At 42.9% G+C, this 23,512-nt stretch overlaps 2 protein-coding genes and 1 non-coding gene across 5 annotated transcripts in view; all 3 read left to right on the top strand.

The window, feature by feature from the left end:
* The first annotated feature begins 1,051 nt into the window (after nt 1–1,051).
* Nucleotides 1,052–10,084, top strand: spint2 (serine peptidase inhibitor, Kunitz type, 2). Its single transcript, XM_070906280.1, has 11 exons — nt 1,052–1,649; nt 5,725–5,895; nt 6,073–6,162; nt 6,358–6,432; nt 7,042–7,065; nt 7,459–7,620; nt 7,715–7,783; nt 7,921–8,088; nt 8,335–8,379; nt 8,572–8,680; nt 9,326–10,084. Exons 1-11 carry the CDS (start codon nt 1,184–1,186, stop codon nt 9,414–9,416), a joined length of 1,470 nt encoding a protein of 489 aa, XP_070762381.1. The 5' UTR covers nt 1,052–1,183; the 3' UTR covers nt 9,417–10,084.
* Nucleotides 10,085–14,656: 4,572 nt separating this feature from the next.
* The window catches only part of atg16l1 (ATG16 autophagy related 16-like 1 (S. cerevisiae)), a 33,822-nt gene continuing 24,966 nt past the window's right edge, over nt 14,657–23,512 (top strand). For all 3 annotated transcript variants that reach the window (XM_070906623.1, XM_070906622.1, XM_070906621.1), the window contains exons 1-6: nt 14,657–14,804; nt 20,079–20,190; nt 20,973–21,066; nt 21,159–21,264; nt 22,170–22,243; nt 22,350–22,419. In XM_070906623.1, the coding sequence (XP_070762724.1) occupies nt 20,085–20,190; nt 20,973–21,066; nt 21,159–21,264; nt 22,170–22,243; nt 22,350–22,419 (450 nt within the window). In that variant the 5' untranslated portion in view covers nt 14,657–14,804; nt 20,079–20,084. The remainder of the gene's footprint in view (nt 14,805–20,078; nt 20,191–20,972; nt 21,067–21,158; nt 21,265–22,169; nt 22,244–22,349; nt 22,420–23,512) is intronic.
* On the top strand, nt 22,646–22,922 carry LOC139285953 (small Cajal body-specific RNA 6). Its single transcript, XR_011597373.1, has one exon. It is a non-coding gene; the product is annotated as a small Cajal body-specific RNA 6 (non-coding RNA).

Here is a 23,512-nt window from a genome sequence, read left to right as displayed (position 1 = left end):
AGCTTGATTTTATGGTGTTACGCATCTGTAACAAAAAGTGCCCTGAAGCAGCAACACGTGTTTTATAGCTGACGTTTCCGAGGAGACCTTAAATGCAACATGAGAGTAATTTGCTGGGTCCTATTGCCCCTAAAGTTCATGGCGGCTGTAGAAACCTGACAGAGAACAACGGAGCAACAGCGTCACCTAGTGGTGTACAGGTAAACTACAGCCAACTCCTCTACTGTGTTTCATATGAAGTTAGTTAAATTAAGTTTAATACAGTTTGGTTCTGCTCAGTGATGACGAGTTCAAGTAAGTGGAACTTCATTGATGAAGATAAATGTAGAAACACAAACAAACCAAAGTCACGTCAAGTCCAAACTAAGATCACATCATTTATTTCTACAAACATAAAACTTAAGACAAGATATCAAAGAAATACAAACAAAATACTATAATAATGTTACATATATTATATTATAGTTATATACCTATATAATATATAAGTTATATAAGATATAATAATATATAATAGAAGATAAAAATAAGATCAAACAGAAGAACTTCCTGTAATTATCCATTTTAATAAGATATAAAAATGTAGTTTTGCAAAGCGAATGTGTTTTTAATTTATTTTATCTTCAATTTTTCATTTTAGATTATTGATGAATAAAATTAACATATATTTTATTTCTATTGCAACATGTTAAACAATGGTGACATCCAGTGTAAATATAAATCAAGTATTTATTATGACATATGATATAAGTAAAGACATGGAATAAAAAGAAAACATGAGAATAAAAGGTCTTTAAATAATGAATGATGCAGATTGATTTTTATTGATTATGTACACATTTCTGGTCAATAAAAACGTACTAAATCGAAATTTACTAAATGAATAATAAATTGTATAAATAAAATAATCCAGCAGAATGTTTGCAGGCAGGTGATGTACGTTGTGATGTATGTCATGTGGTGGTGACGCTGACGGATGGGCGTGGCTGCAGTGACCTCACCTGTCGCTCAGGTAAACTTATGCGACAACAAAAAGCCACCAAACACGGAAGTGAGTCATTCTTCCGCGCGCAGCTGAGAAACTTTCACGCGGTTTAACTTCGAGTCCAAAACCGCAGAAACTGTTTTTACGTTTAGACTCGACTTCGATCCGGTTTCAGTTTGAGATCCAAATCACAGGAAGATGAACCAGCAGCGTTTCAGGTCCACCCTACTGGCGGTCTGTTTCCTTGTCTGCACTGGTATGGCTCTGGACTGTGAGTGGGACCAGTCCACTGATCCGGATCAGGGTCTGGACCCGGCCTCCGTGGACGCCGCAGCGCTTAACCTCGGCCAGATCACGGAGGTGTCGGACTCGGAGAGCTGCCGGGCGGCGTGCTGCGGCGATCCGGGCTGTGACCTGGCCTTGGTCGGTTACCCGGCGGGCGGACGGCCGCAGTGCCTGCTCGTGAGCTGTGTGATCCGGGACCTGGATGCGTGCGTCCTACAGTTCAGCACACAGTTCAAGGTTTACCGCAAGAAGGTGACGACAGAGACCCACAGAGAGGCGAAGAAAGACGGGGAGAGGCCGCACCTCGTCTCACTGCTGAGATCCTCGGAGCCGAAGACCAACGAGACCAAGACCAACGAGACCAGCGAGACCAACAACAGTAAGACAACAAAACCTGCTCATTACTGTTCTGTTAAACCTTCATTAATTTGTCTGTATGTCAATAGGTAGCTTTGATTATTGATTAAGTCCTTCAAACCTTCTTCTTTAAAGTCTTGTTGACTCTCAACATGTCAAGTTCTTAAACAAGATGAAAGTTTATAAATGATTTGATATCAATCCTCACAGTCACATTTAATAATTAATGAGAGATAATCGGAACAAATCATTCAGAATCAGAAATACTTATTATACCCTAATTATACAGTACCGGTGCTCCCGTTCAAGAGTAGAAAGTAGCATAAATTTAGAAATGAGAGTATGTAAGTAAATGTATATTTTACACATTTACAATATTTAAGTGAAAAATAAAAGTAAAAAATACATACAATAACACTGTGTGTGTGTGTGTGTGTGTGTGTATATATATATATATATATATATATATATATGTGTGTGTATGTGTGTGTGTTGCACTGGTAATTTAAAGAATAAATAATGAGGTAGAGGTTGCTGAGAGAGGTGAAATAAGTCCAGAATCAGTCAGTGTCAGACACTCAGAGGGAGGAGTTGAACAGTTTGATGGCCACAGGCAGGAATGATTTCCTGTGGCGCACCGTTGTGCATTTGGGAGGAATGAGTCTCCCACTGAAGGTGCTCTTGTGCCTGACCAGTACGTCATGGAAAGGATGTGAGACATTGTCCAAGATGACCCACAGCTTGGACAACATCCTCCTCTCTGACACCACCAGAGAGTCCAGCTCCACTCCCACAACGTCACTGGCCTTGCGGATCAGTTTATTGAGTCTGTTGGAGTCCGCCACCCTCAGCCTGCTGCCTCAGCATGCAACAGCATAGAGGATAGCACTGGCCACCACAGACTCATAGAACACCCTCAGCATAGTCCAGCAGATGTTGAAGGACCTCAGCCCCCTCAAAAAATAGAGACGGCTCTGGCCCTGTTCTTCGCCCAGTCCAGTTTATTGTCAATGGGGACTCCCAGGTACTTGTAGTCCTCTACAATGTCCACACTGACCCCCTGGATGGAAGCAGGGGTCATCGGCACCTTGGTCCTCCTCAGATCCACAGTCAGCTCCTTTGTCTTTGTCACGTTGAGCTGCAGATGGTTCCGCTCGCACAATGTGACAAAGTTGTCCACAGCAGATGGCAGGTCTCTGTGCAGTAGCTGAAGTCCGTGGTGTAGATGGTGAAGAGGAAGGGAGAGAGGACCGTCCCCTGCGGGGCCCCGGTGTTGCTGACCACTCTGTCTGACACACAGTGTTGTTAGCGCACATACTGTGGTCTGCCAGTCAGGTAGCTGACAATCCAGGACACGAGGGGGGCATCCACCTGCATCTCCGTCAGCTTCTCACCCAGTAGAGCCGGGCAGATGGTGTTGAACGCAGTGGAGAAGTCCAAAAACATGACTCTCACAGCACTCGCCGGCTTATCCAGGTGGGCGTAGACGCGGTTGAGCAGGTAGATGATGGCATCCTCAACTCCAAGTCAGGGCTGATAGGCGAACTGAAGGGGGTCCAAGTGTGGCTTGACCATGGGCCGGAGCTGCTCCAGGACGAGTCTCTCCAGGGTCTTCATGATGTGGGAGGTCAGTGCCACGGGTCTGTAGTCCTTGGAGCCACTGGGACGTGTCTTCGGCACAGGAACGAGGCAGGACGTCTTCCACAGCACGGGGACCCTCTGAAGACTAAGGCTCATGTTGAAGACATGGTGAAGTACTCCACATAGCTGGGAGGCACAGGCTTTAAGCACCGTGGGGCTGACACCATCAGGGCCCGCAGCCTTGCTTGAGTGGAGTCTCATCATTATCGACCTTGGAAAAGTGACAAATAGATAAAGAAGTGTTTTAGTTTGTTCAGTGATAGAAAACTTAAACTTATCAAACTTATCTTACAAACTTATTAGAAGTTGGCCATCTTGTTTCACATCCTTTATGATGTAATAAAATACTGAAGAATATTTAACTGTTTACTTAGAGCTGCAACAATTAGTCAATCAATTGATTAGGATGTTTTATGAGTCTGTGGTGGCCAGTGCTATCCTCTATGCTGTTGCATGCTGGGGCAGCAGGCTGAGGGTGGCGGATTCCAACAGACTCAATAACCTGATCTGCAAGGCCAGTGATGTTGTCGGGGTGGAGCTGGACTCTCTGACAGTGGTGTCAGAGAGGAGGATGTTGTCCAAGCTGCGGGTCATCTTGGACAATGTCTCACATCCTCTCCATGACGTACTGGTCAGACACAAGAGCACCTTCAGTGGGAGACTCATTCCTCCCAAATGTACAACAGAGCGACACAGGAAATCATTCCTGCCTGTGGCCATCAAACTGTTCAACTGTGTCAGACACTCAGAAGAAACAGACTGATTCTGGACTTATTTCACCTACCAGTGTGTGTGTGTGTGTGTGTGTGTGTATACATATATATGATATTCGATAGGCAGAAAATGAATGTGCAACTGCAGCGAGTTTGTTTTTCTCTGTTTTCAGTAAACTGAAACAAAACACCTGAAGATGTCACGCTGGACATTTTATTCACCATGTTGTGATATTTCATAGATGCAACAGTAAACAGGTTATTCAATATATATCATTTTCAAATGTTAGTGATTTATCAGTAGTGAAATTATTATTATTATTATTATTATACAGGTTCTTTGAGTTTTATTTAAAAAAAACAGGTTATAGGAAGTTTAAAACAATAATACTAATAATAATATACACAGAGAATACTAATGATACTAAGACTAAAATGGACAGATAATACAATAATATATACAGTTAACACAGAAAGGCTTTAAACACACATCAGAGTGTCTGTTAGTGTTACTTCCTGGTTGGTGTGAGGAATGCTGCTGCACTCGTCCTGCTGTGTCTCACCTGTACAGGTGATTCACTTCCTGCTTCCAGCTGGATGCTCTGGAGGTTCTTGAATATTAAACAGCAACTTTATTTACCTGCAGCAGGTTTTTATTCTAAACAGGTTTCTATGAGAGGCGTGTCTTTATTATCTGATCTGGTGTCAGTTGGAGTCCTCCCTGTTTTAACAAAAAACATGTCTGCAGTAAAGCGAATATTCAACAGTCTAATGTCATTCGATGAAATGTACAGTCTGTTATTTATGTTATCGTCTCTCTGCTGTGACGAGAAAACACACAGTGATCTTTGAGTAACTATCTCCACTTGATGTGTTGAACTGTTGAGGTTTACACCGTAAGACAGCTGGATTTAGTTTGTTTGTCCTCACATTAAACTCACCTTTCCAGGTAGATACTGAGTCACCTTCAGCCCAGTTATCTGTGAATCTGGTGCTTTTGTTCTCTGTGCGGAGGGTTTCAGGTCGGACCGGTCAGTCTGGTTTCTGTTCAGCTTTGATGAACTTTACACCTGCAAGGAAAACAGACGCCGAATACTGAAGTGTTTGATCAGCTCTGATCAGAACACGGACAACATTTCATCTATATACTGTTTGATCATTTAGACACATTCTTCAGTATAATTCAGTTAACACGGCTACATTTACATGAGCTCTGTAGAAACCTGGTTACATTCAGCAGATCAGGGATCAGATTTCTCCCCTAAACATTGTTGGAACTTTCTAATTTTAAGTGTATTGATTATAAACTGTGTGAAGCTACAGGACAGAAACAGGTTTTATCTTTGCTAGCAGCTGTCTGTCTGCCTGTCTAATGTTAGCATGCTAATGTTTAGCATGTTAGCATTTTAAAAGGCAGTGAATTATCTGAAAAATGCACCGCCAAAAAGCTGAAAACAGACCTGTTTCTAGGAACACTGATATTTTGAAGATATATGGTTTTCTCAAGACAGTGATGATTAGTCATTTTTAGTTTCAGCCACATCAGTGTGACCGCGACCTGAAACCAGCTTTAAACTGTTTGTAGATCAGCAGAGAAGCTGAGTGATAACAGCACTGTGGTCTACACAAGCTAATGACTGCTAATGCACTGTTAGCATATGTGTCTCACATGAGAATCGGTAAATAACTCAGACATGTCCAGGATCAGTGTGTTGATGTTTCCTCTCTGTTCGCCTCCGTCAGTTCGTTGTCGCCTGCCAATGAAGGTGGGTTCCTGTCGAGCGTCCTTCACAAAGTTTTACTACGATGTGACCAATCAGAGCTGCCGGAGCTTCATCTATGGCGGCTGTAAGGCCAACGGAAACAACTTTCAGTCCCAGGATGAGTGTGAGGCCACCTGCAGTGGAGTCACAGGTAACACAGATACCAGATCTGTAAAACTGAAGGGTTTCACTGGGAGTGACATGACTGAAACTCCCTGTCCAGATAACACTGTCACATGTCCACACACAGTCAGTGGGGGGTCAAGCGTCGGTTTATAATCTGTAGTAAATCATGTCTTTACACGGCTGCTGGTTCATTTTTTATCAGGTTCAGTTCTTCCTGATGAGTCGACTCCTCCTCCTCCTCCTCGTCAACGTCATGTCAAAGCTGCTCGATTGGCTCCTGCCGTCAATACAAGTAAACACACTTTATACTCTTAGTATCAGTAATAACTGTGGTACTGGTGGTAATAACTGTAGTACTGATAGTAATAACTGTAGAAGAAATGTTACAGTATTCATAGTAATACAAGTTGTGTGAAGACTGATTCATTTCACCTTATTATTTTCTCTCTGTTGTTGTCTCTCTGTCTGTTCCTGTCTGTCTGTCCAGAGGTGTCTCAGGATGTTGAAGGTCCTGTTGAGTCTGAACCTGCTGCTACAGAACCTGTACACACTCAGGAGACAGGTAATACCTACACCTGAACACACCTGAACACACCTACACCTGGACACACCTGGACACACCTGGACACACCTGAACACACCCACACCTGAACACACCTGAACACACCCACACCTGAAACACCTGGGCACGCCTGAACACACCTGAACACACCTGAAACACCTGGGCCCGCCTGAACACACCCACACCTGGACACACCCACATATAGCTGAAACAATTGGTCAATTAATCATAAGTCGATCAGCGGTCTAAACCTCCAGCCCTCCTCCAGTTTCTGTTTCTCTGTTTTCAGTAAACTGAATCTCTTTTGGACAAAAGACATTTGAAGACATCACTTTGGACTCACAGGAACTTTTCACTGTTATTTCATTGACCAAACGATTAATCGATTACTTGAAAAATAGTCGGCAGATGAAACGGTTATTATGTTATTCAGTTAAGTAATAAAGTTAGTTTTGATAAGTTAAATACTTTAATACGTTTGTCTTTTTTAGAGGAAATCATTAGAGGTTTCAGTTAAAGCCTCAGTGTCGCCTTTATTAGTGTTTATTACTGTGTGTGTTGTGTTCTGTGTGTGTGTGTTACTCAGTAACTTCTTCTTCTCTCCTACAGAAATGTCAGCTGATGACTTTGCTGGTATGTTTCAACTCTTCTCTCTCTGTAACATGAAGCAATGTTTCCATTTGTTTTACTGCTTCATTCTTATTTCTATCATCGTATTTCTATAACTTATTTCTACTATCTTATTTCTATTATCATATTTCTACTATCTTATTTCTATTATCTTATTTCTATATGTTTCATCATATATACAAAACTTGAATATGTTTTTGTCTCCTGATAAGTCTCTTAGTATCTGTCTCTTTAGCTACTGGATGTTTTCTAACTGTGTGTCTGCTGCTTCTTCAGAACTATAAAATATAAATGAAACATTGTCTGGTTTAACAAAACAACAGAGACAAAGATAAAAAGATCAATTTCACATAAACCAAATATAACGTAAGTGCCTGTGTGGTGTTGTCCAATCAGAGCGCTGTGGGGCGGAGCCTCAGGTGGGTCCCTGCAGAGCAGCGTTTCAGCACTGGTACTACAACAGTGAGACAGGTAGCTGTCAATCATTCATCTACGGAGGCTGCAGAGGAAACAAGAACAACTACGTCAGCAAGGAAAGCTGCATTGCTGCATGTGCAGGTGAGTAACACACCTGTCTGTACCTGTGCAGGTGAGTAACACACCTGTCTGTACCTGTGTGTCAGTGTTAAAGTTCTCCTCTCTCCTCCTGTAGTCACTGTGCTTCCCTCCTCCAAGAAAGCTGCTGCTGCTGCTGCTGATGATGATGATAATGAATACAAAGGTACAACAATAAAGAGACTAATAAATCCATTCAGTAGTGGAGTTTGTCCTGCAGGTGGCGCTAGAAGAAAGTAAACAGCTAGTTTGGGGAGAAATAAAACCAGTGAAGTCCAGTAAATGGCTGCTGTCTCTCTGTAGACCAGTGTACGGTGACCCCTGACCCCGGTCCTTGCCGCGCTGCCTTCTTCATGTTCTACTACGACCCAAACACCGCCACCTGTCAATCATTCGTGTATGGCGGTTGTCATGGTAACCAGAATCGCTACGGCACCGTGGAGGAGTGTATGACCCGCTGCAGTGGAGACGGTAAAGGCTCATTTTGTCTCCCAGTGTCCACCACACTAACATACTGGGCATACTGGTCATACTGGGCAGCTCCCAGTATGAAGTGAAGCTGAGTGGATAAATAACAAGTCTCAGACAGAAACACTGTCAATTACTTTTATTTCTTTATTTATTTGCACATTAAAAACTACAATTATTATAAGATATGGTGTGTACACAGATAATATAATATTATATAATATAAATTCTACCTGGTTCTCCCTTCAGGTCGGTTTGAAGGTCACGGCAGAACTCGTAATCGCTGGACTGCAGGTCAGATAACTATTATTATTATTATTAGAAGCAGCTAATTGACTTTTGCATTTAGAGTTGAGATTCTGTCTGCTTCATAAATACTTTTCAAAACAATCTCACATGACATGAAGACGAGTTCCTGCTTCCTTTCAACAACATTGTGTGTAATGACACCTTTGTGACATGATTTTCATCTTTTCTCTCCTCCAGCCATCTTCCTCTTCGTCACTCTTGCAGCCATCTCTGCTCTGCTGCTGGCGACGCTCATCATCGTCACGCTGAGACGTCACAGTCTGTCCCGCCGTCCATCCTCCACCAGGTAACATTCGCCTGTGTAGCTCCTGCTGATGTTAAAGCAATAATAAATATGTGTTTGTCACACCACAGAAAAATGTGTTATTAACCAAATTTGAATGATAAAAAAATCACCAAGTGTATAAAATTAGGTTAAAAACAAATTAAAAAATAAGCAGTATTCTCTGAAGTGCTGGGGGCATGTCAGCTGAAGGCGCTGGACAATCACTTCATAAAAAGAACTGACTGAACGGTTGACAGTTGATATCTTTAGTTTATGAAGCGCACACCTCCTGAGTCGAACAATGAGTGAGAGCTCCTGCTCAGTGACAGACTCTCAGCAAGCTAACCCAGTAGCTAACAGCTCTGGTGTTTATACAGGGTCAAGGGAGGCGTCATGCTCAGTGTGGCTTCAGTGCTTCATTGAGACATGATTTCCACTCAAACTATCCTGAACCCACAAATGGTGAAACACTTGTAATAAACACATCTCTGAAATTACTTTACACAGACTTTAAACTACAATAAAGTCTCTGGTTGCACTAGCGCCCCCCAGAGGCTGTAGTCTGCATCACACAGTAGATCTTAAAGAAAAACTGTAAACTGACCCTTTACAGGATCCGCAGGTGCAGCTGATGGATGTAAGCATGATATTTATTTCCCTCTGCAGTGATAAGGAGGAGCTGCTTCCAGATCCAGATGAGCAGTCCTCTGTGGAGTCTCTGACGGTCCCAGAGAGCCCCAAACCAGACAAGGCCTGAGGAGAGACCCTGGATTCACCTGAGTCACTGAGACTTGTTTGATCTAAAGTGTAACGTGTGGATTTCAGTTATGTGGTGGATCTTTGCTTTAACCGTGTAAAATTTGTAACTCCTTCAATGAACCATCAGACTTTTCTTTTTTCTTCTTGATTTTGTCTCTGGAACAAACCAGATATAACATGTGAATCTGTGTGCTTTAGAGCTGCAGGTAGGTGTTACCTTTATTCTGTTACCTTTGGACAGAGCCAGGCTAGCAGTTTCCCCCTGTTTGCTGTCTTTATGCTAAGCTAAGCTAACCAGCTGCTGGATGTAGCTTCATAGCTTCATATTTAGCTTACAGACATGAGAGTGGAATCAATCTGAATGTCAGTGTTTTTATTGTGTTTTATTTTTCACTTATTCAAAAAAAAAACCCACTTTGTTTGGATATTAAAGTAACAGAATTTATTAAAAAGTGAACCTGCAGTGAGAAAGTGACTTGTTGTGTTTTTGTGAAGTCAAAATAATTAGTTACTTTATCACATACTTTGATGTCACATCAAACACCAGTAATGATCAATCAAATTGAAACAATCGGAATAAAACTGATTTATGATGATTTTAGACTGTAGGAGTGTTTTCTCTGTAAACTCTGTACTTGATTGTTTCAATAAAACTTTAACACTTTGTTTACTTGTTGAAATGTTCATATTTACATCCAAAGATGGGTTTGTTTGTTTGAACACCTGTCTCATCTTAAATTCACATGAACAAATACATTGACAAGTTGAATAAAACTGACTGTCTCACTGATGTTTTTCATATATATTAAAAACTATATGTGCCAATATGTTTCAGAAATATTTATGCACATATAAAATAATACTCAAGACTATTGATTCCTCATCCTCCTTTCCTATTACTCACAATTCTTGACCTTTCAAGATCCATATCTTCATCTTCATCTTCCACCACTACTTGCCATTCTGATCCAGTCACAATCCAGATTATGCCAAAACCACCAGTTCAAAAATCCAGCTCCTCAGTGCTAGACTTCCTTGTTCACGTCTCCCAATCGACCTTCTTTTGAGTTTCATGGCAGTTGGCATCCCTATGTGTTGCATTAAGGCCAGCTACTGGATTATAACAGCTCCACCCAAAGTGATCCCATTCGCGACATTGTCTATTCTATGACGCAGAGTCACTTGTCTGAGTGGGTGCAAATCCGTCCCTCAGTGTAATCTAGATCTTCTCCAGAGACTGTCCTTGCAGCATCCAGCACCATCTTAATCCTTTCCGACTTCCCCTGTATTTCAACAGCATGATTTATAACCATGGCAACGAATGCCAAAAATAGTTTCTTGTCCATGAAGATACACTGATTTCTTTTCTGCTCCCACCCCTCCCTTCTTCTTTACTTGCGATCCAAGTGGGAAGCAAGTCACGCTGCTGTAGTCTCCAAACACGAATCTTCAGGGTTTTATCTGTGTTATCCTCTTTCCTCATTGTTTGACTGGAATCGCTTGAACAATTACTCTTCTTCCATTTCTTTTTCTTTTCAAATTCTCTTGTGTCCTCGTTTCCAATTTCATTCTCCAATTCCTGCTCTGACTCCATGTTTTTCATCTGTGCGCCACCATAACTGGTTGTTGATAGGCGTGATAAGACAAGCAGCACCCGCTAGCCAATCAGACGTAAGTTGAGTCGGCTGCTTAGGGTTAGTGATGGCTTCTCTCTCTCCTGCTCTCTCTTGCTCTGTGTGTCAAATGTTTAGCTATTCTGCTGCCTCCCTTAGTGATAATGGTACATGTAATAAATGTAGTTTATTTACCGTGTTGGAGGCGAGGCTTAGTGAAGTACAGTTGGAAGTACAGTTCCACACAAACAGAAGCCCAAGTTCCCCACCAATCAATTCACGTTTCTAACAGTTTCTCCCCACTCCACGACACACCAGCTGAGAAACCAAATCGATAATTGGCAGCTCTATTTGTTGAGACGGTGTGTACATATGCAAAGACAATGTCGGACTCCGTAGTTTTCTTTGGGCCCCTGCCTAATCTAACCAGTGATGTCATGTTTAGCGGTATGTCATCATAACTAGCAAACTTTTTGGAGGAGACCTGATCTGATGAGGAGAGACGGCATTCATCCCACTTTGGATGGAGCGGCTCTCATATCTAGAAATCTGACCGACTTTATTAGTGAACCAAAAACCGCGACTACCCAGAGTCCAGACCAGGAGGCAGAGTCGCAGTCCAACACGCTTCTCTGCGCTTCCATTAGAGTAGTTACCCACCCAAAACCTCAGCCGCCTCAGAAAATAGAGACAGCTCTGGCCCTTCCTACAGAGGGCATTAGTGTTACTGATACATCCAACTATTGCTGAGTCATCAGAAACCTTCTGAAGATGGCAGGTCTCTGTGCAGTAGCTGAAGTCCGTGGTGTAGATGGTGAAGAGGAAGGGAGAGAGGACAGTCCCCTAGGGGGCCCTGGTGTTGCTGACCACTCTGTCTGACACACAGTGTTGTAAGCGCACATACTGTGGTCTGCCAGTCAGGTAGTTGACAATGCAGGACACGAAGGGGGCATCCACCTGCATCTCCGTCAGCTTCTCACCCAATAGTGCCGGGCGGATGGTGTTGAATGCACTGGAGAAGTAAAAAAACATGACTCTCACATTGCTCGCCGGCTTATCCAGGTGGGTGTAGATGTGGTTGAGCAGGTCGATTATGGCATCCTCAACTCCAAGTCGGGGCTGATAGGCTGTCTCATCACTCACTGTGATCACCGGTTGCTACCTGCCTGCTTACTCTCCACCATCAGTCCTGCTCCTCCACTCCATTCCTCTGAGCCACTGGATCACCAGCCACAGTCTACCCGCTTGTCTGCCACTGCCACTCCTGCCTAGCCACCTCTCCCTCAAAGACTCTGGTTACTTCAATAAACTGTTTAAACTTTCATCAGAGTTGTGTGTTCTTCTTGGGTCCACTCCATGTTCTTACCATAACAAACAGGATTTCTGTCAGAGTTTCAGAACCAGCTGGTTGAGGGGGCTTCTCTCTGGGGTCTCTCTGTAGGTGAGGGCTTTGTTATGGAGCATGTCAGTCACTTTCTTTAGGTGATTATAAAATTCAAATACTCTTGAGGTTTTATAATGAGTGGGTATCGTCCTGGTTCTGCTCTGCATGCATTATTTGGAGTTTTGCAGAATTCTGCATGCAGAGTCTCAATTTGGAGTTTGTCCCATTTTGTAAAGTCTTGACGCTGCCAGCTGTGCTGGTGCCAGCATTTCTAATGACGCCAGCACCGTCACAGCTGGATCTGCCAGCATCTGTTGTAACCATTATGTGGCAGCCAGGTGAATGCTCGTAATGTTATTGCTGTCGTAATCAGGGGCGAAGCAGCATATAGTCTATATAAACCCTCACTGGGTCCATCAGGTACAACAAACACAAACACACACCGACTTCACCAGATGAAACAATAAAGGCTCCATGCCCAACACTGCGCCATGTGTAACAGCACATAGAACTCCAGATGCATTGCAAATATATACATTGTTGAAGACGGGCTGAGCCCCGGACAGCCCCGGCTCAATTTAACAACTGGATGCAACAAAACAGTTTCTAACACATGAGGTCGGATAAATAATGGAGTGCTGTACAATAGATGATCAAATATGTTACAATACACACATGCTGCTGTTAGTGAGATTTATGACAGATGAAATAAACTTAATTGAAACATGACAACATTTAGGATCCCCATCTTCTTGCATTAAATATAACTTCTCTGTGGAGTCCTTCATGTAGGCATGTCTGAATTAGAGATTCACTGCAGAGAAGAAAAGTGTTTCTCTGCCATCTCGTTCTGATGTGTCAGATAAGGGGAGGAGTATTTAAACTGAAAGTCTTCCGGGAAGGCTGGTCTCGTGTATCCTCGCTCATTGCTCCTCAGAGATCCCTCCTTGCTCCTTGTTGCAGAATTAAGAGCTTTGGGATCGCCGGCAAGATGGCGGACCTAAACGACTTCCGGTTCAAGCGAGGATCAAGGAGCAAGGAAATGACAAATAAGATATTGACAGCACACTTGTTGTTTTGTACATTGAGTTAATACGGTCCTAGGTTTCCCCCCCGACACCACTTTAACCAACAGTTTATACAGCAGACCCTGAAGTTAACACAGCAGGAGAATAATGTGTTTTTGTTTATTTGGTTGTCAGTTGGAGCTGAGGGTGAAGATGTGGTCTGTGGTAAGATCATTTGGTAAAAAGCCAGTTTGGGATGTGCTCATTTTCAGTAAGTAGTTGTAGTGGTCTGTGGTTTATGATCATGCAGAGGATGTTTCCAGGTTGCTGTTGACACAGATCCCTCTGTAGTTATTGGGGTCGAATCTGTCTCCACTTATTTACAGAGAGCGTTATCAGTCCTTGGTTCCAGATGTCGGTGAAGGTCCCAGAGCTGAGGAACGATGTTAAAGAGTTATAGAGAGCCAATTGGAATTTGAGGTCTGTGAATTTTATTTCATTTAGCATGCCGTCAACACCACAAGCCTTCTTGGTTTCTGATAGTCTTTTATGGTTGACTCTAAACTTTGTAGTTTATCTTGTATGGGTTTGTGCTGTTTAGTCTTCTCTATTGGGCCAAAGAGACTGGAGAAGTAGTTTACCCAGACATTTGTAGGTCCTCCTGTTTTTGTTTGTTTAGTGTTCCAATTTTCCCAGACGTGGTTTGTTTTTAAGGATTCTTCAGTATCATGTAGCTGGTTTCTAACATGCCGGTCCCTTTTAATCCTTACTGTATTCTTATACTACTGCTTCAGTGAAGACATGAGTTCTGGTTGTCTGGCTCTCTGTGTTTTTGGCTTGATAGGCTCCTTAATTGCTTTCTGGGGGTTTTATATTCATTGTCAAACCATTTGTAAGTGTTGTTAGTGTCTTTGGCGTTTCTATTTGAGGCCCGCCCACCCAGAGCCTGGTTCTGCTCGATGTCTCTGCCTCTTACAGGGAGTTTCTTCTTGCTGTTGTCGCCAAGTGATTGCTCATGGTGGGAACTGCTGTGTCTCTGTAAATAATAGGACAGCCTAGACCTGCTCTATGAAAAGTGCCCTGAGGTTACTTCTATTATGCTTTAGTTCTATATAAATACATACAAACATACATGTTTTTCCGAAAAGAAAAACAAATCACGGGCTCCTGTTTAAATTCGACGTCATTTTCGTGCGACCATCCCGGAAGTGTGTCGATGGAGCCGAAATGAAGCTAAATTGGAGCGAGGCAGTTGAAGAAGCTGATGTCGGTTAAGAAGAGAAACTGGACCGTTTAACGCCGAAAACCCTGAAACAACAGCACGGAGGTTAACGAAGAGTCGTTAGAGCAGCGAGCCACAGTCCCGGACTCAGTTAAATGGTGTAAGTTTTCATTTTCATCCATTTTAAGGCGCTGCGAATGTCTGCAGCTAGCGGCTAAATTAGCACGCTAACATGTCGAGTCACGGGTGTTTGTGTCCCGGGACCTTCAGTCTGAAACGGTCCGTTAACACCGCACAGTAACCGTAACACAGACATAAAGGCGCAGGCATGTTGTTTAGCTTCTAACTGCCATAATTTTGACAGCTTTTAATCATAAATGACCGTATCTGATTAACCTTTTAGCCTGGGTGTCTTCATGTTTGTGTTTTTGTGTCGGTTCCCTTTAGCGACACATGCTAACAGAGAGAAGCTAATACCTGCTAAACAATTCTAGTTTTCTCATTTCTATTTCGTTATTTTGCTTGTTTTAAGATGACGGGCAGAGTTTTAAATGCGTCTCTTTGCTGCTGGTGGCTGCATTAAAGCTCTACGTCACCAGCTTTACAGGTGAGTTGTTAGTCACCTGAGTTAACTGGCAACGTTATTCAGAATCACAATCAGAAATACTTTATTGATCCCCAGGGGGAAATTATACAGTACCGGTGCTCCCATTCAAGAGTAGAAAGTAGCACAAAGTGTCTCATAAGCCTCCTCCGACCATCTCCTCACTGTCCTTATGGTTGCAGGCTGGCTCTTCACCAGAGGCACATAACAGGGGTTGAGGAGCACTAGGTTGTGGTCTGACCTTCCCAGAGGGGGGAGGGGAGAGGAGCTGTATGCATCCTTTACGTTAGCATACAGCAAGTCCAGGGTCCTCTCCTCTCTAGTCGAACAGCTCAGATACTGAGTGAAGGTGGGAAGTGTTTTAGCCATGGTGACGTGGTTGAAGTCACCCGAGATAGCAATGAATGCATTCGGGTGTTGAGTCTGTAGACGGGCCATGGTGGAGTGAATGACGTTACACGCCGACGTCGGGTTGGCAGACGTGAGAACTCCCTGGGTGAAAAGTACGATCTGAGTCTAACCGCCAACAGTTGTCCGGGCAACAGACATGATCCTTGATGGTAATGTGGGAAGGATTGCACCACCTGTTGGCAAGCCCCCCTCCTTTACGCTTACCGCTCCCGGTGCAATCCCTGTCGGCCCGGACGGTCTGAAAGCCGTCGATGGAGAAGTTGTCATCAGGAATGTCCTGGTGCAGCCATGTCTCCGTAAAGCACATTAAACTACACTCCCGGTACTCCCTCTGACTCCTGGCCAGCACCGTTACCTCATCCATCTTGTTTGCCAGCGATCTCACATTGCCCATGATGAGAGTGGGGAGACACGACATATATCTCCTCTTCTCCATAAGCCTCTGCTGTCTCGACCCACCTCTCTTCCCTCGTCACTTCGTTCCTCCTCTGTATCCTCTGTGTGTTTTTCTCCAGATTTCAGTGGGGATCTCCGATGTTCTGATCTCCAAGCCGACTGGCTTCAGAGTGATCAGCTGATCTCTGGAGTAAACAATGCGGCCCAGAAGTTGCTGCACGACTATGTCTGAGTGAAAGTAATTCCAGAGTAAAAAAAAAGTACCAGAACTCTCCACCAGCATGTTTGGAGAGGGCGCAAATTCAAAAGTCGGTAGTTAAAAAGAAAATACGGAGTTATGATAAAAATAAAGCAGAAAATAAGAAAAATAGGAAAACAAACAGGAGCGACTAACAGGCTGCATGCACTGTCGGCACATGCGCACTACTCGATATTGATATTTGATTATTGATCTTCAAACCTGTAGTTGTAGGTTCTTTAGATATAAAATGTGACAAACTGTTCCTGTACGATATAAATCTGTACATTACTGTTGGGTCTTTTGTCAATGAGTATCGCACAGTAACGAGTACTCAAGAAAGCACACATCTGTGAAATAAACATCTGGAAGATCCATCTTGATTCTAGCAGAAGATAGCAGGTGTTCTACATGCAACTGTTGTCTTCTCCCTGGAGGCAGGCCTTACTATGCAGAGGGCCACCGTGACGTGAGAAGCTGTCAATCTCAAAAACACCTAACAGATTCCCTCACGGAGATATTAATGTCACATATTGTCTGGACAGGACTACCTTAAACAAACCTCATAACTGTCATCACATTACAGTAAATGAATACTGTTTCATGATATTGTGGTAATGCAAGTTACTTCTTGAAAAAAGGACAGGTAATGAATAACTGGAAGAATGAATGACAGATAGCTAGCCACTAGCTAACAGCCAGTGGGTGATACAGTGCATCCGGAAAGTATTCACAGCGCTTCACTTTTTCCACATTTTGTTATGTTGCAGCCTTATACCAAAATGGATTAAATTCATTTTTTTCCTCAAAATTCTACACACAACACCCCATAATGACAACGTGAAAAAAGTTTTTGAGATTTTTGCAAATTTATTAAAAATAAAAAACCTGAGAAATCACATGTACATAAGTATTCACAGCCTTTGCTCAATACTTTGTTGATGCACCTTTGGCAGCAATTACAGCCTCAAGTCTTTTTGAATATGATGCCACAAGCTTGGCACACCTATCTTTGGGCAGTTTCACCCATTCCTCTTTGCAGCACCTCTCAAGCTCCATCAGGTTGGATGGGAAGCGTCGGTGCACAGCCATTTTCAGATCTCTCCAGAGATGTTCAATCGGATTCAAGTCTGGGCTCTGGCTGGGCCACTCAAGGACATTCACAGAGTTGTCCTGAAGCCACTCCTTTGATATCTTGGCTGTGTGCTTAGGGTCGTTGTCCTGCTGAAAGATAAACCGTCGCCCCAGTCTGAGGTCAAGAGCGCTCTGGAGCAGGTTTTCATCCAGGATGTCTCTGTACTTTGCTGCATTCATCTTTCCCTCTATCCTGACTAGTCTCCCAGTTCCTGCCGCTGAAAAACATCCCCACAGCATGATGCTGCCACCACCATGCTTCACTGTAGGGATGGTATTGGCCTGGTGATGAGCGGTGCCTGGTTTCCTCCAAACGTGACGCCTGGCATTCACACCAAAGAGTTCAATCTTTGTCTCATCAGACCAGAGAATTTTGTTTCTCATGGTCTGAGAGTCCTTCAGGTGCCTTTTGGCAAACTCCAGGCGGGCTGCTATGTGCCTTTTACTAAGGAGTGGCTTCCGTCTGGCCACTCTACCATACAGGCCTGATTGGTGGATTGCTGCAGAGACGGTTGTCCTTCTGGAAGGTTCTCCTCTCTCCACAGAGGAACTCTGGAGCTCTGACAGAGTGACCATCGGGTTCTTGGTCACCTCCCTGACTAAGGCCCTTCTCCCCCGATTACTCAGTTTAGATGGCCGGCCAGCTCTAGGAAGAGTCCTGGTGGTTCCGAACTTCTTCCACTTACGGATGATGGAGGCCACTGTGCTCATTGGGACCTTCAAAGCAGCAGAAATTTTTCTGTAACCTTCCCCAGATTTGTGCCTCGAGACAATCCTGTCTCAGAGGTCTACAGACAATTCCTTTGACTTCATGCTTGGTTTGTGCTCTGACATGCACTGTCAACTGTGTGACCTTATATAGACAGGTGTGTGCCTTTCCAAATCATGTCCAATCAACTGAATTTACCACAGGTGGACTCCAATTAAGCTGCAGAAACATCTCAAGGATGATCAGTGGAAACAGGATGCACCTGAGCTCAATTTTGAGCTTCATGGCAAAGGCTGTGAATACTTATGTACATGTGATTTCTTAGTTTTTTATTTTTAATAAATTTGCAAAAATTTCAAAAAAAACTTTTTTCACATTGTCATTATGGGGTGTTGTGTGTAGAATGTTGAGGAAAAAAATTAATTTAATCCATTTTGGAATAAGGGTGTAACATAACAAAATGTGGAAAAAGTGAAGCGCCGTGAATACTTTCCGGATGCACTGTATGTCTCACACATAAACTGATAGCTTGTCAAATGTCACATGTTTGAATTTTCAGATGAGTTTAAGAGACTGGCTGATCAAAAGAAGAGAATTGATGTTCCAGTATCCTGTACGTACTTAGTCATCAAGAGCCCCTCAGGTGCTGGTAGACACAGAAACCTCCCGGCAGGGCGCTTTGAGAGCGCACACATTTTATTCTGCCCGTCCACATAAAAAAACATTTTCTCGCTTCACCTCTGCTGCTACAACTCCATCCTAGAGGAAACACAAGTTGGCTGATGTAAAACAGAGAAAATCCTCAGTGGAAAAACTCAGGAAGGATGGCGGAACGATTAGTCGATTATCAAAATAGTTAGCTATTCATTTTCTGTTGATCGACTAATCAATTAATTGTCAAATAATTTCAGCACAAATGGATTCAGAAATTTTTCTTTACAGTTGTTAAAATCTGTGCCCCTAAACACTATAGAGGCTCAGCTGGTAACCGCTATTGAAATGAAGACGTGATTAAAACATCTGCGCAGCATCAAATATCAGTATCAACCGATCAGAAATACTTTATTGATCCCTGGGGGGAAATTATACAACTGTAACAGTTCTCCAGCTGATGCCTGTTTAATCTCTTGTTTCTGGGACAGGCTGGTGGTCTAGTGGGTTAAGGTGCCGCTATGAACCTCAATGTCCAGCTGTTGACTATCTCCCTTCCCCTGTCATCTCTCCACTGTTGCTTTCCAATAGAAGCATAAAATAATAATGATAATAACTACGCCTTTATTTGTGGGGCCGAAAATGAAAATAAACAATAATATAATAAGTAAACCATTGAAAACAATATCAATAAAACCAACTGGAAGAAATGATATAAACAACGAATATTAAAATGGAACCAGTTGGATTACCCCGATTTAAAATAAAACGAAAAAGAAATAAAGTGATTTCTGTCAGTGGTTCATCCTATAAAATAGCAGGTAGTGCTTTAATTTCTTTTATACATACCAGGTGAGTTTGCAGTTCTAAGTTCCACAGAGAGGATGTTCCACAGTTTAGGGCCCCATAAAAACAGGAAGCAGCAGATTTCTGTGAGGAACATGAGGAACATCCTCCTGTCTGCACTCGTCTTGTCTCCGCCTTTTTCTGTTGTGTCACACGTCAATGATGCAGCGAACAACACCTGTTCAATGATTGGCTGTTTGCGTATCACTCGTAGCTGCTCCGTTATCAAGGGATAAGATAGGGTGTTTATGAGCCATGGCATTATTGTCACACTCAGAGGGGTTTCTAATATTTTGGCCACCCTCATTGATAAAGAATGGGTGGACAAAATATTAGGAACAGTTTCAGTTTTTTGTGTTATTGGCACGTGAGGGGAACTGTCCTCTGATGATGATGTGAGTTTGTATTCTGATGTGTCTTTATTTTGTGTGTGTGTGTGTGTCAGGTGGTCATGGCGGAGCGGCGGGTGGAGTGTACATGGAAGAGACACATCTCAGAACAGCTGAAGCTCAGAGACCGAGTGCAGAGACAGGCCTTTGAGGAGATTGTCCACCAGTGTGAGTCCTCATTGCCACAATGTCATGATGGATTATATACTGACATTTTCACTGTTTAGAAATACTGGACACTGGAAACCAGTCAAATTACTGGTAAATATGTAGATGTTTATTCAAGTTGAAAACAAAGGTCTGTGTATGTGCGGGAATAAGTGATTTCATTTGACTAATTTTCACAGTTCTTCTGATGTGAGCACAAACAGGACTTTAAGTTTCTGAGGATCTTTAGTTCAATTCAGTTTTATTGATATAGCACCAAATCACAACAAAAGCTATCTTATGACACTTTCCAGGTCTAGACCAGCTCTTTATAAAATTATTACAGAGACACAACAGTTTCCACCATGGGCAAGCACGACAGCAGCAAGAAGAAACTAAAGAACGATTTGGACAGAAAGGGATATTTCTTCTTCTTTGAAGTAAAAACTGGCCTTAAAACCTCAAAGCATAAAACAGAAGTTATGATTAGAAATGTTTTACTAAAATTTGAAAAGTTTAAGCTGAAGTTTGAAAGCTGGACAGCTGCCATGTCGTGCTCCTGTGAGATCCTTGAGTGTGTAAAGATCAGCTGGTAGTCTGGTTGGTGATGTTGGTCAAACTGATCCATAACCTGGATACTCCACAGTCTTCCTGCTTTAACACTGTTAGAAACCAGAACAGTAGTTCAGCAGCAGCTGCTCTGTGACCTCTCTGTGCAGACCGGACGATCTTGGTGCTGATCGGTCTCAGAGCGGACCAGTCTTGGTGCAGACCGTTTAATGAGCTCTCTCGCTGTGTTTCAGATAACCGTCTGCTGGAGAAGTCAGATCTGCAGGCTGTTCTGTCAGAGAGGTACCAGACTGACAAGTATGACATCCAGAGGGGACATGAGGCCAGGTGAGTCCTCAGTCAGTACGTGTCTGATGGTTTACAGCTGGACAAACTTTTATAACATGTGTCCCCTGACGTTTCCTGGTCTTGTGTTTCAGTTCGGGTGCAGACTCAAGTCGCAGTGACGCCCTGCAGCAGGAGATGGCTCAAATGAGAATCAAACACCAGGAGGAGCTGACGGAGCTGCACAAGAAACGAGGGGAGGTCGGTCACCTGCACTACACACAGGAAGCAGTTGTTAATATGAATGATTTTCAATGTTGTTGGAAAATATTTTCTGTGAGTTCATGCGTTTCTCTTCTAGTTGGTTCTTTTATTATCTCCCCTGTGTATCCAGACTTGTGTTGGTTGTTGCCATGGTAACACCGACAGCTTTATACCACAGGATCTCATGCAATCAACTGAGCAAATCGGACATTTCTGGAAAACACTTTCAGTGTTACTAAACTGAGAGCAGATTTCAAGTGGCGTTTCCTCTAGAAACTGAGGGCATCTGTGACCTCCTGAGAGTGATCTCACTCTTCTCAGATATTGACCAATGAAATATTTAGAGTATCTTTAAACGTCTTTCAAAGCACTGAATTCTCTTCCCCCCTGTAGAAGCTAATAAAGTCTTAAATGTTATTTATAAAGTCTGAAAGTTTTTTTTCTTTCCTGCCGTAAACAATAACATTAATTCTAAACAGTTTGTGTCAGTAGCTCATCAGTTCACAATGGACTAGTCAAGCTTTTAGAGAACTTCAATGAATTAATCATTTGTGATTGGTTAATTCATCTGTCCATTTTCTGCTGCCTATCTGCTTCACATTCATGGATTAATTCTGTTGCTTGGAGTAACTTGCCTTTGTCTAAGATCACACGAATCACAAGAATTTCATGTTTCATGTTTTTCTCGATATATATAAATATAGATATTTTTGGAAACAATTATTCTATTTTCTGTTTGTGTTGAAACTAAAATCTGACCGATCAACATCACCTACACATCTTTGTGTTTTCTAACTTGGGGAAAGGTGGTGAAAAAGTTCCAGATCATTGAAGTGATGGTTCACAGTCCTGGAAAGTCCTGGAGACATGTGAATCTCAATAGTTGTTTGTTTTTCCTGCAGCTGGCTCAGAGTGTGATCGAGCTGAACAACCAGATTCAACAGAAGGACAAAGAGATCCAGAGCAACGAGGCCAAGTCAGTATCTATAAACACACACAAACACCCCTGATCTCAGATCTGTGTGTATGGCAGGATCAAACACAGGGACATAAATCGTGTATATTGATGTTTGTGTTTTCAGGATGTTGGAGTACCAGCAGCAGATTGCCAACCTGGAGGGAGACTGTCGGGACCTGAGGAGCTACCTGCAGGTAGGAAACCAGCTAAAAGGCATCACCTGGACCAGATGGGTTCAAATGTGCTGGTCCATGAAAGGAGACACATGGTTGGGTTCACATTATGACCAGACTGGGACTTGTGCCCCCCCCCCGAGGCTGTAATGTTCATCACACACAGGAAGTTGAACTGATGGGTTAGCTCCTCACCACCAGTAATACTATACAAGTCTAACAGTTCAGCCTTTAGAGACATGATGAAGGTCAGTGATGAGCGGTAAAAGGTCTGATTACCCATAATCCTCTCCTGCTGCCCTCTGGCTCCCAGCAGCCCTTGCTCTCTGCTCCCATCATGCTCTAGTGGTGCACTGGTGGTCCCAGCAGCTGCTGACAGACAGGATGTGACATCACAGTGTGAGTCTGCACAGAGATCCTACTGGCTCATTGTGATAATGACTGACATCCAACAGAACCAATCAGCATGGAGTGTCAGGCTGAGGAAGAGGAGGGAGCTGATCTCAAGTTTTCAACCTGAGACCTTCACAGTCTGAACAGACAGCTCGTATTAATTTAAGGTGGTGAAATCAGGTATTAATATTGGTTATTAAAACCATTCTTTAGTCTGATGTCATTCTCTCAGGCCTAAAGAGCTTAAAGTGGGTTTATCTTTTGTATGATGGCCTTTTTAGGACATTGAGACTCAGCTCTGCTCTAATGCTAATGCTAACCTAGGTGTTGTGAATAGTATTAGTTCAGCTCAGCTGGCAGCCAGTCATGTTTGGGAGGTGACGATGGTCTTCAGTGGCAGCTCAGATCTGTTTTCAACGACTTTGAGCTGTTTCCTGTGTAAAGAGTGTACAACTGAGGGAAAGTCCACTCCTGTCTCTTCTGTGTTTTTATAATTTTATGGGGGCTTTGGCTTGATGTGTGTAATATAAGGAGCAGATACTGTACATGCCATTGTGGAGTGTTTTGTATTTATGAGTGCAAACGCCTGTTTATCGTTAAGTTTATCAATTTATTTATTAATATAGGAATTCAGATGGCCACTGTGTTTCCGTCAGTCATTTCTCTTTATCAGTTATAAGATCGTTTTATTGTGAATGTAGAGTGAGTGATTAACTTGCTA

This window comes from Enoplosus armatus, chromosome 5, assembly GCF_043641665.1.
Source record: "Enoplosus armatus isolate fEnoArm2 chromosome 5, fEnoArm2.hap1, whole genome shotgun sequence".
Lineage (NCBI taxonomy): Eukaryota > Metazoa > Chordata > Actinopteri > Centrarchiformes > Enoplosidae > Enoplosus > Enoplosus armatus.
Note: the sequence above shows the minus strand (reverse complement) of the source record. Positions and strands in the feature narration are given on the sequence as shown.

What these genes read in the sequence shown, in the direction of transcription:
- spint2 (XM_070906280.1), top strand. Translation starts at nt 1,184, where the DNA reads ATGAACCAGCAGCGTTTCAGGTCCACCCTACTGGCGGTCTGTTTCCTT. An exon ending in GGCTCCTGCCGTCAATACAA is followed by an intron (nt 6,163 to 6,357) that starts GTAAACACACTT and finishes CTGTCTGTCCAG; the next exon opens with AGGTGTCTCAGGATGTTGAA. An exon ending in CGCCGTCCATCCTCCACCAG is followed by an intron (nt 8,681 to 9,325) that starts GTAACATTCGCC and finishes TTCCCTCTGCAG; the next exon opens with TGATAAGGAGGAGCTGCTTC.